Genomic DNA, 13,327 nt, shown 5'->3' with positions numbered 1-13,327 from the left:
CTAGATCAATTATGGATCATATCAATTAGCCAGAAAAAGTTGAAGCAGCATGAAGGAATAAACCAGAGCTATCTCTCTCCAAGAAAGGCCAAACCAAACTAAAATAATCAAGGTGGACTGTCCAATCAGTTGAACAGTAAGTTCACTGAATGTTCTCATTCAGTGAAAATGAGAACAGAAACAAATTACCTTAGTCTTTTTTAAGATTTTATTTATTTTACCTGAGAGAGAGAGAGAGCATGAGCAGGTAATAGGGACAGAGGGAGAGGGAGAAGCAGACTCCCCACTGAGCAGGACCCTGGGATCATGACCTGAGCCAAACGCAAATGCTTAACTGACTGAGCCACCCAGGCACCCCACAAATTACCCTGCTAACCTCAGAGGGTACAACCAGCGTTAGCAACTAAGGATTCACTTGGAGATTTCCTAGAATTGACCGATAAGAGTGTGAGGGACAAAAGGAGATTAAGATTGAGAGAGAGAGAGAGAGAGAGAGAGGTTCTGGGTTCTCTCTGCCTTCTGGAGAGAAATGAGGGTTTTGGTACATGGGTCTTGGGGAGGCTAAGAATGCTGATGCTACTTAGGTGGAAAGACCATTTCAGAGGCAGGCTAGGAAGGACAGAAGGGAGGAAAAGAAGAAAGGTATAGAGGTAGCAACAATTCCAATACCGCAACTCAACAGGCTTTCCATCAGAAAACTGGATTATTAGCTACATTAAATGAAAGGCATGTTTCGTTACCCTACACATTATATCTAAAATGAAAACAAAAAGTCCAGAGCATATTTTTTTAAAAGCAGGTTAAAAATTAATAAAATTAGTATTTGCTCATAAGACAGTTACAACAATACATAAGAACATAAAAGGAAAATGAAACTCCTTTGATTTCTAACTACCCCACAGGTAGTCAAAAGTATTCTGTGAAACTTTCCAGGAACTTTATATATGTTAAAAGTAACACAGTATTCAATACATTGAATACTTAATGTATTCCAAACATTGAGTCTTTTTCAACTAAATTTTGTGAGGTTTCTTAAACATTCAACTTCAGTCATTCCTATAAAAAAACATACCTTATATAAAGTCAACATTTTATATCTTTAATTCAAACATTAAAATAAAAAACTTGGAGATACATTAGACTACAAATTTTTGAAAGAAAAAAAGGACAGCTGGTCTTTAGAAAGACCTTTTTTTTGGAAAGACATTCTTAAGCTAATATGACTAGTAGCCATTTTAAGGAAAAAATTAATACCTTCTTTATATATGGTTGTGTATGTATATATATATGTATACCAAAGTTGGTATGAAAAATGAAAAACGTGAAACACAAAATATAAATAAAAACAGAGCACATGTAGGATTCAGGAACTGCTTTCTTAAGAATTCTCTCTCTCTACTCATTTATGAAGTGGCAGGAAAGCCCCTAAAAAAAAAAAAAAAACCCAAAAAATAGAACAAAACAAAAAAACAATAAAAAACAACAACAACAAACCCACAAAAGGAAATATTCTGAATCCCATGAAAAAGAACTGAGCCACGCCCTCCATCCAGGCCTTCGTGGTGGTATCACCAAGCTCCTCTCTGGTGTCTGTGCTGTAGTAGGAGAGTGGGAGGGAGGGATGTGGCAGCAGTGCCCTTCCACAATAGACCAAATACCACCAACACCTTCCACTGAATTCCAGTAAAGACCAAAATTAAAATTCCTGTTACAGTTCCATCTTTCTGACTTAAGGAAAACAGAGCTTCTTCTCTTTATCATTTAATAAACATTTCAAAGAAGACTTATTCTATTTCAGTCTTTTCTATTTAAATGAAGATGAGAACACTCTTTTCTGGGCAGAGGCTCAGACAGGAAGGACCTTATGATTTTGAGTTCCCATGGCTGTGGATATAGAAAGAAATGCCAGGGAAGAGACAGAGAAGAACAAAAGGATACATAAAGGAAGATGAGGCTGAGATCAAATGTCTACTACGGGAATAAACCAGTCCCCATACCTGGTCACCACTTCTGAAATCCCACTTTCTGACAACCACAGAAATTCTTTGTAACCTGACTAGATTAACTCATGCTCTTCCCTCCCTACGTAAAGTGTACTGACTGACTGAAGCACAGTGCTAGTGGGTTAATCTCTATTCTGCATATTTTTTGTACCAGCCACATTAAACGCTTACCAAGAATCAGCTGTATCTGTCCCAACCATGTTTATGCCAAGTGTATTAATATAATTATATAGCTGAATTAAATGTTATGCAAACTAATAAAGCCTGAATGCAAAGCTAGAGTGGCTATTTTGACGAAAAACAAACCAAATGCTTTGACGTAACTAAAGAGTAAATGGCTAGAAAATAAAATCTACAAGTAACAGAAAAATGACAGGAAAATCTATCACATTCAGATTTCTTTGCAAGTGAAATAGGGTTAACTCTACTTAAAGGAAAAGAGAAACAGGAAATTGCAGACAATTAATTATGAGTATTATTTATGTAAGAAAGTTAACATGGAATTCCAATCAACAGATTCATATTCAAAGAGAAGGTTTCAGCTTTAAATAAAGATTTTGGTGAATACATAAGACGGCATTACTGAATTTTAATTTATAAACTTAAATATTCTTTAAAGACTCCTTCACATCAACTGACTTTTTTGATTAATTCATCAACTACTAGTTTTGATTCCAACAGGTAAGAGGTGTTGTACATCCTCCTATCCTCTCAACCTAACTCACACCCCTCCCACTTGCTTTTCAACCTGGTATCTTTTGGCCCTCTGCCATTATGCAACTTCGTCAGGTACAATCTGGCTTTATTCCTCTCCATGGTCAGTCTATACCAGAAAGCCAATCACCTTACTTATATTCTCATTAGCATTTGGGGGCTTCCTTCCACCACAGCTATCTTGCCAATTTCCAATTCCTACCAAATGAACCATCATTGGTTCATATTCTTATGTGCCCAACCTACCACGTGCAATGAGAGAAAGCACTGTTAAATAGGCTGATTAGCGTCATGAAAATAATTCTGAGCCCTGACTTCAATTATGCTCTTAAAATGCCAAGTAATATTTAATTTTACTTACTACTCCCACTTGACTCTTCTTTTTTTACTTTACCTAACAGCTGTTTCCTAGCCTGTGTTCAAGGCCTCTCTCTCTTCAGCTGTCTTTCCTCTCAGTGAATGACCTATCTCTTCCTTCCAGAGAAAAGAGAAATAAACTGGCATGGACTTCCTCAGTCTCCCTCCTATCTATATCTGAATATATTTTTATCCTTCCCTCCTGTCTCAGATGAAGAAGTGGCTCGTTTGTTTCCATCCTCCTTCCTCACAATATTACCTTCTTCTTCACAATGCTCCATCAATGATTCCCTTCCTTCTCTTTCTCCTTTACTCATTCCTTTAAAAACATATGCAAATCACTCCCACACATACCTTCTACAAACATTAAAAAATTATGGTATTTTAACAAAGGTAAGAGGCTTTTTTCCTTCTTTAATACACACACACACACACACGTATATTCTACTTTTCTATAAAGTGAATTTGAAAAAATCTTGAGAAAAAGCCTAAGTATAGATGAAGAGAGCTACCATATATCCAATGCTTTACAACCTGACAATTTACGTGGGGAAAAAAATCCAGAACTTGTGTTTGACTACAAACAACAATGGAGTAAATAAATACTTCATTCAACTTAAAAGTCTTAGTCAAATGACAGTTAAAACTTATTTTTTTCTAAAGTCCAATGAAGAAAAAAATTGCATTATATTTATTTGATTATATAGCCCCTTTTTCTTCAATGTGCATTCTGAGGAAAGCACTTAACAAGTTAATTCAAATACAGCATTTTTTTTTTACTGTGTACTATATAAGAAACTTCAGATTTAAAGCCAAACATCACTACTGATTCTATGTCAAAATGACTGTTTTAAAAGATTCCCACGGAAACACAAGAACATAAGATCTCCAATACAGAAAAAGTTCTAAATTAATGTCTATTTGTTAAAGGAGGACATGAAACAAAGTAAAAACTAAGACATGATTCAACTTATTCCTAGAGATGTTATCTTGATCAAGACAACATAAAGACTATCTGACATGACCACACATTTTATCAAGAGTACAATCTTAGCTGAAGAGTTTAAGAATGGGGAAGTGGCTAACTTGGCCCTAAATGCCAGACTCTCTTCATCACATGCCTTTAGGGACGTGGAACAGTTTGTCTACAGCACTACTTCTCAAAGTGGGATCCCCAGATCAACAGCATCAACATCTCCCGGAACTCTGCCAGAAATGCAAATTCTTACACCCTAACTCAGCCCTACTAAATCAGAAATGCCAGGAGTGGGACTCAGCATTTTGTGTTTTAGCAAGTTTTCCAGGGTACTCTGATGCGGGTTTTACTCAATTAAGGCACCTTTATCTTTCTAAGTAACTATTATGTGCCAGATACTATGTCAAGGCTTTGCATCATCATCTTCAGCATTACAGCCACACCACCAACAACAGCTGTTAACATTGAAGATTTACTCTATGCTAAGCACTTTGGAATCCTCATTTAATTCTCACAATAACCTTAGGAGGAGATACTGTTTTTTTTTTTTTTTCTTAAGTTCTTAATTTTAATTCCAGTATAGTTAACATACAGTGTTACATTAGTTTCAGGAGACACTGTTCTTTTACTCATTTTATAAATTTAAAAAAAAAAAAAAGTAACTTGCCTAAAACAAAACAAACCGGTAAAGGTTAGAGCCCAGATTCAAAGCCAGGCTCTAAAGCCTATATTAGTGCCATTATCGTATGACATAGCCATTATCATTCTTATTCCCTCCAACAATCTTCTAATGTAAGTAATGTAACCCCATGTTACAGATGTATAAACAGAACTGGGTTAAGCCATTTTCCCAAGATCATATAGTGACAAAAAATAATTTATATCTAAGTTTGTCTGATTTGAGAACCCACACTCTTAACCAGTCTGTTATCCGACCTAAATAAAAAACAAAAGCTATGACTGACTGAATGCCTACTACTATCAATTCTTCCATTTAACCTCCTGCTCCCCTTGCTGAATTCCTGAGTAATATTCTACACTTCAGGCAGAGGGTTAATTTAGCAGATTGGGTTAAACCAAAGAGAATCAAGCTCTGCTCCCTAGCTGAATAGAATCGGAGTGCCCAGCAGTCATACATTTCAAACTAAAACAGAAACATTAATAACATCTGTAAGGGACTGTCACAAAAGGGGATGGGGAGAAAACAAAAATGAAAATAAATACATTTTTTAACTATTACTCTGGCTTCTGTACATTAAATTAGCTATCGGACTTCAAATGCTTTGGAAAGATAACGTAGGATCAGTATATTTTGGCTCTCAAATACCGAGGAACTTAGGATATTTTTTTATTCCTTATATTTCCCAGTATTTTCCATATATAAACATCTTGGATATATTCCTCTGATGAAAGTCAAGGCTTAAAGACATTCCATCCACCAAAGAGGAGCAGGTATCTTACCAGCAACTTGTTCATGGCTAACTAAACACAAACAAGTAATGATCAGAGAAACAGGAAGTAAATAAGTACGATGGATAAGTGTAATCCATTATAATTTTATTGGAGTCCTTTGCATATTCTCTAGGGCAGGTGCTAGAACATCCTCCTACAACGCCAGAACCATTCACCTGAAGAAGGATAGCTCCGAACACGTACTGGTACTAAATTTTACATAGGTTTTTAGGAGATGTATCACTACACTACCATAGCACTTAGGGAAGAGAGGGTCAAGGGAAGTTTCAAAAATGATCATGTTATTCCAGGTCACTGCAAGTATGGAGGAGGTGTAATGGAGCTTTGGCTCCGATCCAGGGTACACCTCTAGTCTAAGAGGAAATACGCACTTTACGCGTACTTAACAGAGCTCTCCTTTTCTTTAAAAACCAAAAAACTCTTTATACCAACAGGGTTTACCAAATAGAGTTGGATGCCAGGGGTGAGGAGGAAGGTAAAGAGCAAACATGTTCAAAAATGTCTAGTCTGTAAATTCCCGGGAAATTCCTATTCACTTCCTCAAGAAAGTGTTAGGTAAATCTGCTACTATACTGACAGTCCAGAGAAACATTTGTAACATCTGATTCTTTCTTTTCATGGGAGCCTTGAGTACACTTCAAATGCTATACAGAACCCAGGACAAAGCTGGGTTCTTAAGACTCAAATTGGAATAAATACTAATTTTAGAAAAGCCTATTAAAAAGCTGAATCATACAATGTACATTAAAACCTTTGTAAAAGCACTGAAATACAAGTATTTAATGAACTTTACTTGGAGATCTAATTTCCAACTAAAGAAAGATTATGATGGGCAAGTCACAGGTATTAAGTCATTGTTAAAGGAAAAAGCAATACGTGTATAAAACCGATAACCTTTGGGTCTCAGGGCTAAGTGTAAAGAAAGATGTCCCAATGGTCAGATTTAAGGACACTTAAAATCAAGTATAACAGACTACTGTTTTTTTCTGTATATTTGATGTTTTGACATCTTTAAAAAAAGATATCCTGGCTAGCCAATCCTTAGAAGGGGGTGAGGCGGAGACATGCCTTTGATATGCAAACCAACCAATCTAAAGCTGTACCTCCCTCATCTGGGCCACGCAGCACGCCAGGATGCAATATTCTTCTGCCTTCACCATCCCAGGGCCATCTACCAGGCGATGAGTGACTACCCCTGTGAGTTCAGAGGCTGCAGAAATTATTCAACTAGCCAAATCCGAAATTGTCTATCCTGCTTTGCCATTCCTGAGGAAACTTCCATATAGCTCTATAGCCTCAGCTTTTCCCATGCTCCTGCTTTCTGCCTCCTGACCACCCTGAGGCTTCTCCACATGCCCCTCAGATATGTGCTATGCTTCCCGTTACTAGAACCTGTGAGTATAATAAACTCATTTCCCTGAGCCTCTCCTCGCCTCCTCTTGTGACTGGCCGTACAGAACACAAAATAGGCCAATCTATGCTCTTTACAAATGATTGTTTCTAAGTCGTAGGCACATCACGGAATCTAAGTTATAATTACTGAACTGAAATCCCCCCAGATTCTTGCAGACACTGGCAAATAGGAAAGAAAACTTTCTCCACTAGTACAGATTAATTGAAGGGTGCATTTCTATGTCCACGTTGGAAACTATCTTAATTTTGTCATTATTTTCCCGAATTTAACCCTGGCATAAAGGATGCCATCTGAAATGAACAAGGCTCAAAAATAAGAATAGAAATTAAATACCCACCTGTGAAGGTGTACTGGTAAGTTCCATCTTTTCCTGTGATTTCTCCTTTGCTAGTCGAGCAGCTTCTTTAAATTCCTGAAACTTTTCTGCGAACTGAATGTATAAAGACTATACAGATTAACCAAATAAAACAATAATAGGTCTCAATGCCCACTTTTACCTTGGTTTTCTTTCATTTTCTCAATAACTGACTCTTACACAAGCAACATAGCCCTCAAATCAATTACAGGTGTAATATGAGAATGAAGGTTAAAGAAAACTTATACCAAACACTTGTGTGTGACACTATCAACTACTCTGACCCTTTGCATTGAAAAACATCATAATATAATTAAGTTAGAATTTGCTGTCAGTAAGTTTACCTACGTCCTTTCTGGGTTGTTCAGACACACTTTACTAAGACCAAGGTGCAGAGTATAGGATGTCAGGAATCAGTAAGGATTAGTATACTTACTTATCATGAAGAAAACCAACTCTTTTAGGTATTTACTCATAAACATCTTAGTATTTGGAGCTTGCTTTTAACTTTTACTAGAAATAAACTCTCGTATTATGTAAGGCATTTTATTTTCAACAATACAAATAGCAACATTTATTATTATCACTAAATGACATTATTAACACTTCATTTCCAAAGATGCCTAAAGAGTTAATGTACAGCAGCAGAGAGGAAAAACATGATTCCACAAAGGCCTTTAAGTCTCATAACAACCACAAAAAAAATAACTACAGGACACGAAATGCTAATTCTTATGAACCCATAGTAATCTAGAAATGTCAGAGAGTATCTATTATTGTTTTGGAAGCAGAAACTAGTCTACCGCTATTGTCAGAGGGAGTAAGTTAAGGCTACAGAATAACCAAATTAAAAAATCAAAAATCTCTATGTAACTTAAAACACCTGCTAGAACTGCTAATAAAAATATGAAATTATAGTTCCCTCCTCAAACCCCCATATGCCAACCCTGATTTCCTTTCTCTCTTGGGAAAGAAAACTTGGGAAGGAGAGGTCATGATACCCTGACCTGTGTTGGGGACTTAGAGGAAGGTCAAAATTAAAATTGTCATTACAGCTTTCCTTCTTACTTTAAACTTGTCCCCACCACCTATAACTTGTAAATCAGGAAACTGAATCTATATTAGTATGCTTCTCCTTTTTAAATTAAGGAGATATTCTGTTCAATTAATCTGAACACAAAGCTATAAAGGTCTCATTCACACTGGTGTAAATGAAATAAAAACAAAACCATAATCAACTTCTCTTTACGTAACTTCAAGTTTTTCTTATACTCATCTAGCATTCCAAAGTAATGTTTAAAACCTTTTGAAACTTCATAAAGGCTCACACCATTGCTAATTTTTATAGGCTTGGGTTTTCATGGTAACAAAACACAACTTATTAAGCACTCTAACTATCCAAGCATAGTTGCAATTTTCCTCATACATCAGCCTTAGGAGACCAAATATTTCTCTCAATGCCCCTAGAATTGCCTTCAGAGCCTTCTCAAAACCCTTATAATGCTTTGATTCACTTATGGTTTTTAATGATAAAATAAGCCAGAATGAATCCATGCTTGCTTCATTTGTGTAAAAGATTATAAATTCCTCGGGGTCCCCCAAAGTCTACAAAGCAGCAATACTGGTCTCCAAGGTAGCTTGGAAAATAAATCATGACTTTGTCATCTTTCAACAAAAACATTCTGAAGAGACGGATCATCTAAACATGAACTCTTGAAGTCAAGTCTAGTGAATAAATTAAACTAGACTTCAAGAGCTACTGTCCATCCTCTTTCACAACACCAGGAATCACTGTCAGTAAGGTTGGTCAAAGTATACGTTAACTTTAAAGAGGAAAAAGACAATTTTTGAAATATAAAAGCCATTTCCAGAAAAAAGATCAAATGAAAGGATAAAGCATAATTGACAGGATTTAATTAACTATTACTTTACCATATTAGCTAGCTGCCCAGTAACCTCAAAGATTTGACAATAACTTAGTCAAAATTACTTAGACTCAAAAACCATTTTATGCAAGTTTATTGGAGAAATCAATCCACAATTTAGTTTCTGTGTTGACAAGAAATTTATCAAGTGTAAGCTAATTATAGTTTTAACTTTTTTTTTTTTTGCTATAGACTTTAAGAGACAATTCCAAAAGAAAGCTCCAAAAAGCTTCCACCTGAGTAACGGCAAAAGTATTAGAATAAATGTGTAATTTCCTAAGGGGATTATTTATGGAGTGGCAATGCTCAACTGGATGCCTGTGTCCTTGTTACACCAAAAGACTGAATCTAACTCTTACCTTCACTACAGCTCAAGAAAATGTATTTAGAGCACACGATGGGTGTAACAGAAACCAAATCAGGTAACACTTGTTCATGTTAATCATCCTATTGGGGATGGACTTATAATCGTGAAGGCAAAACTTAAAATATCCTTAAAATTGGCCCCTAAACTATAATTTATATCAAAAAGATAACAAAAACATATGAAAACAACGGTGTTAGGGAATGTATACAACCAAAACAAATAGAAACAAAGATTACTTCAATTACTGAGCTATCTATTTGCCTGAGTCAATAAATACTCACAAAAAACATGTTTTTAAAAAGAACTCATTTAAGAATCCGAATGATTTCTATAATGAATAGCTTACGGTTTCACGTAAACATGAACAGTATGTATCTTCAAGAGCCTGATGACCCTGAATCCAAACAAGAACAACCCCCAAAAGGGACCAGATCCCCTGTATACCAAATTCTATGTCAAATGTTCCAAATGTGGTGTTACCCTTTTATGGAAGGCTTCAAAGAGAGAAGCTTAAAGCATAAATCTTTGGGTCTGGTGAGCATAAAATTGCAAGAAAAAAAGTGATGAATCCTCATCTCCTTGATCATCTTCTTATCCTGGGAGAGTTTCCTTACATACTCTTTCTGTGTGACACAAGATTTCAGGACACTGGTGGTATGAACACTGCACGGTGCTGCTTACAAGCAGGACAACTGTTTTATTTCCAATATTTATTAGCCTGGTGATGTTCTGTATTTTATTGGCCTTTCTGGCCACAGTAATTCACTTGGTCAGTATGTTCCAAGAACTCTTCATGTGTTTATGAGATCTCACTCTGTACTGCATTAGAGAGTTGGGAGTAATTCTCACCCAGATAAAGCACCATTTTTCCTAAACAAAGTAATTTATGTGTGCCTACACTCAAGTCAAAAAGCTGAAATCTTTATCACTATCAGCTTAAGTTTTCACAACTCAGAAAAGCTTGGTGTCTACCTACTTGCAGACCATCTCCACTAAGGGTGCTAATCCCTCAGCAAAGTCCATTCTGAAGTGATAACCCCTAACTTTCAACCACACAAATACTTCTCTATCAATGGTGACCATTTTCAATGTGTACAATTAATTTTCCAATTGACAGTGGAATCCAATGGTCTCTCACTTCTTGCTTTAAAGTCACTACAGTTGTTCTGAGAATATTAATCAAATTTCTTCTGTATTTTATACTTTTCATTTGCTATTATTTATTTAAGACGTCTGACTTGAAGAAGATTTCCACTTGATTTTTATGAATTAACTTACTTTTGAAAGATGGTGCTCAGAGGAGAATCCCAGTCCATAAACAGTGTTTGCCCGGCTATCGGCCCACTGGCCAAACTTCTGAGATGTTTTAGTAAATGTCATGTTTGGGGTGATGGTGCTATTAATTATTGCCTGAAAAATAAGACGAGGATGAGTAACTAGCCAAAAACTAGAAAAATTTAAACATGGGACGATTTAGTTCCATAAAAACTTAGGATTTCTAATGAGTCACAACATTAAATATATAAAGATAGCTATAGAAATAGTTTTTTTAAATAAATAAATCTTTTAAAATTTATTTATTTTGCACAAGTGAGAGAGAGAGAGAGAATATGAGTGGGGAGGGCAGAGGGAGAAGCAGACTCCCCGCCAGCCTCTCAGGGAACCCGATGTGGAACTCGATCCCAGGACCCTGGGATTATGACCTCAGCTGAAGGCAGACACTTAACCGACCGAGCCACCCAGGTGCCCTAGAAATAGTTTTTAACATTATAAGTGACAGTGTAGAAATATGGTAACTAATAGAGCTATAAATATAGGGTATTCTATCAAAAATTCCAACACTTTACAATCAATAAGTATTCCAATGATGTAAAAAATCTTAAAGAGTTTTTAGCGTGGTCAGTTTCTTTCCTTTGATCTTATAAGATCATTATCTATTAATTTTGAGTAGAACTCCCTGGAAGCAAGTAGGCTTTAATAGTTGTTTCTTTAAAAGTAAGGCCCTACCCTCCAAAGAATCTTTCAAAAATGAATATATCAACAAGAAAAAAATTTTATTTGTATGCTAATTTTCTAAAATTCATAATCAAGAGTTTTCTTAAAGCTGACTTACTTAAATATATTATGATACAGAAAGACTTTCAATCATTTAGTACTTTTTCCTTTACTCAAGGGAAAAACAAACCCCTAAATATATACTTTACTTCTTTTCTCATAAAGTGGTATAAATTCATGATACAGATAATCACTATCATTTCTGTTTAACACCTAGTTTCTTAGAAAACTACTATGTTAGTGTATTATTAAATATTAATTTTGGTGATCTCTATAATAAATCCCAACTATTATTATAACATACTAACTGAAGTACATTCCCTCTGCCAGTAACGCAAAAGTATAAAATCAGTTTTAGGTAAGTATTTTAATGCTCTCCAAAATTGAGATTACAAAGTGATTCCAGTAATTAAAAAAAAAAAAGTTACCTAATTCATAAGCAGTCATTTGAACGACTAAATGTGGAATGAAAATCAAGCATTTTCAGAGCAAAGCTAAAGCTACTGACCATGTGAGCAGTATGAATATAAATATTTATGAGCTATGCACATATTGATGAAGTTACAATAAATGTAGGACACTTATCCTACTAAAGAAGACAGCAAAAGAAAGAGTGGTCCCTTGCTTTCTGTCACAAACAGCAGAGATGTTGGCTATTGTTCTATGAGAGTCCCTATCCTCGATTAAGCATGTTTACCTCTGACAAAATGTATATACTCATACTTCCTTTCCCTTCAATTCAAAAGCTCTTTTTCCTAGCATGTCGTTTTAGGATTACGTGAAATGTGGCTAACAAGTGCTCTAACTTGCAGGCTGTCATGAAATGAAAGACTAAATGGGAAAGAATATATTAACAAATGGTAAGGAATTTGGTTATGGAATCATTTGGTTAGCTTTTGGTCAGCTTTTCTAACTGAGTACCTATTAAAGGCCAAGCACAATTCTAGAGCCTTGGAATGTAATGAGAGGCAATGTACTGTGGATTACTTCTACAAGAGGAATTCGTCAATGAACAAATAAATAGCTGACAAATTTAATTTCAGGGTGTTCAGTGCTGTGAAGCCCCTAAGAACAGCTGGCGGTAGAGTCTGAGAGCCTCGAAGGCAGGGACTGGCAGGTACTACGTTAGATTTGGTGGTCCTTAAGTGTTCCCTGAAGAGGGTGCTTTTGAGCTGGAATCGGAGTGTTTTCAAGGACGGAAGGGCATTTTACATGTGACCCAGTAACTCTCAGTATGTGAGGTAGCAAGAGGTTTTATGGGCATCTAAGAAAACTGACCCATCTGCTGTTGGTCACAGACCTTCAGTTTTAGCTATATCAAGTGAACTTCATGCTTTTAAGAGTTCCACTTTCACCCTCATTTTGAACCTTTCCTTGCCTCCACTTTTCCTGGGATTTCTTGTATGGAGATTCTTTAATTAGAAAAACTTTAAAAGGATAGATGACCCCACCCTTTAAAAAAAATTATTCATTATAATTCTTTAACTAGAATGCTTTGAACTGTTTGAATATGAATCCACTTAGAAGAAAAATCTTAATTCTTTAAAATAAATTTGTGTCTCAATCCCAGAGTTCCTGTCCTTTCAAGGAAAAGAGGTAAAAATGCTGTGTCATTACAGATTGTTGAGGGCCCTTATTCTGGCCCTCCGCCATGCTGATGTCTCTGCAGCTTGATTAGAAAACCTTTA

General features: G+C 35.9%; 1 protein-coding gene across 1 annotated transcript in view; it reads right to left on the bottom strand.

Annotated features, from left to right (window-relative positions):
• HOMER1 (homer scaffold protein 1) overlaps positions 1-13,327 on the bottom strand; it is a 118,924-nt gene that overhangs the window by 56,712 nt on the left and 48,885 nt on the right. The window contains exons 3-4 of the mRNA XM_040622144.1: positions 10,863-10,994; positions 7,275-7,367 (exon numbers count right to left, since the gene is read on the bottom strand). Coding sequence (XP_040478078.1) covers positions 7,275-7,367; positions 10,863-10,994 — 225 coding nt within the window. The remainder of the gene's footprint in view (positions 1-7,274; positions 7,368-10,862; positions 10,995-13,327) is intronic.

This window comes from Ursus maritimus, unplaced genomic scaffold (assembly GCF_017311325.1).
Source record: "Ursus maritimus isolate PB19 unplaced genomic scaffold, ASM1731132v1 scaffold_5, whole genome shotgun sequence".
NCBI classification, from domain to species: Eukaryota; Metazoa; Chordata; class Mammalia; order Carnivora; family Ursidae; genus Ursus; species Ursus maritimus.
The sequence above is the reverse complement of the archived record's forward strand: the minus strand, read 5'-3'. Positions and strand labels throughout refer to the sequence as shown.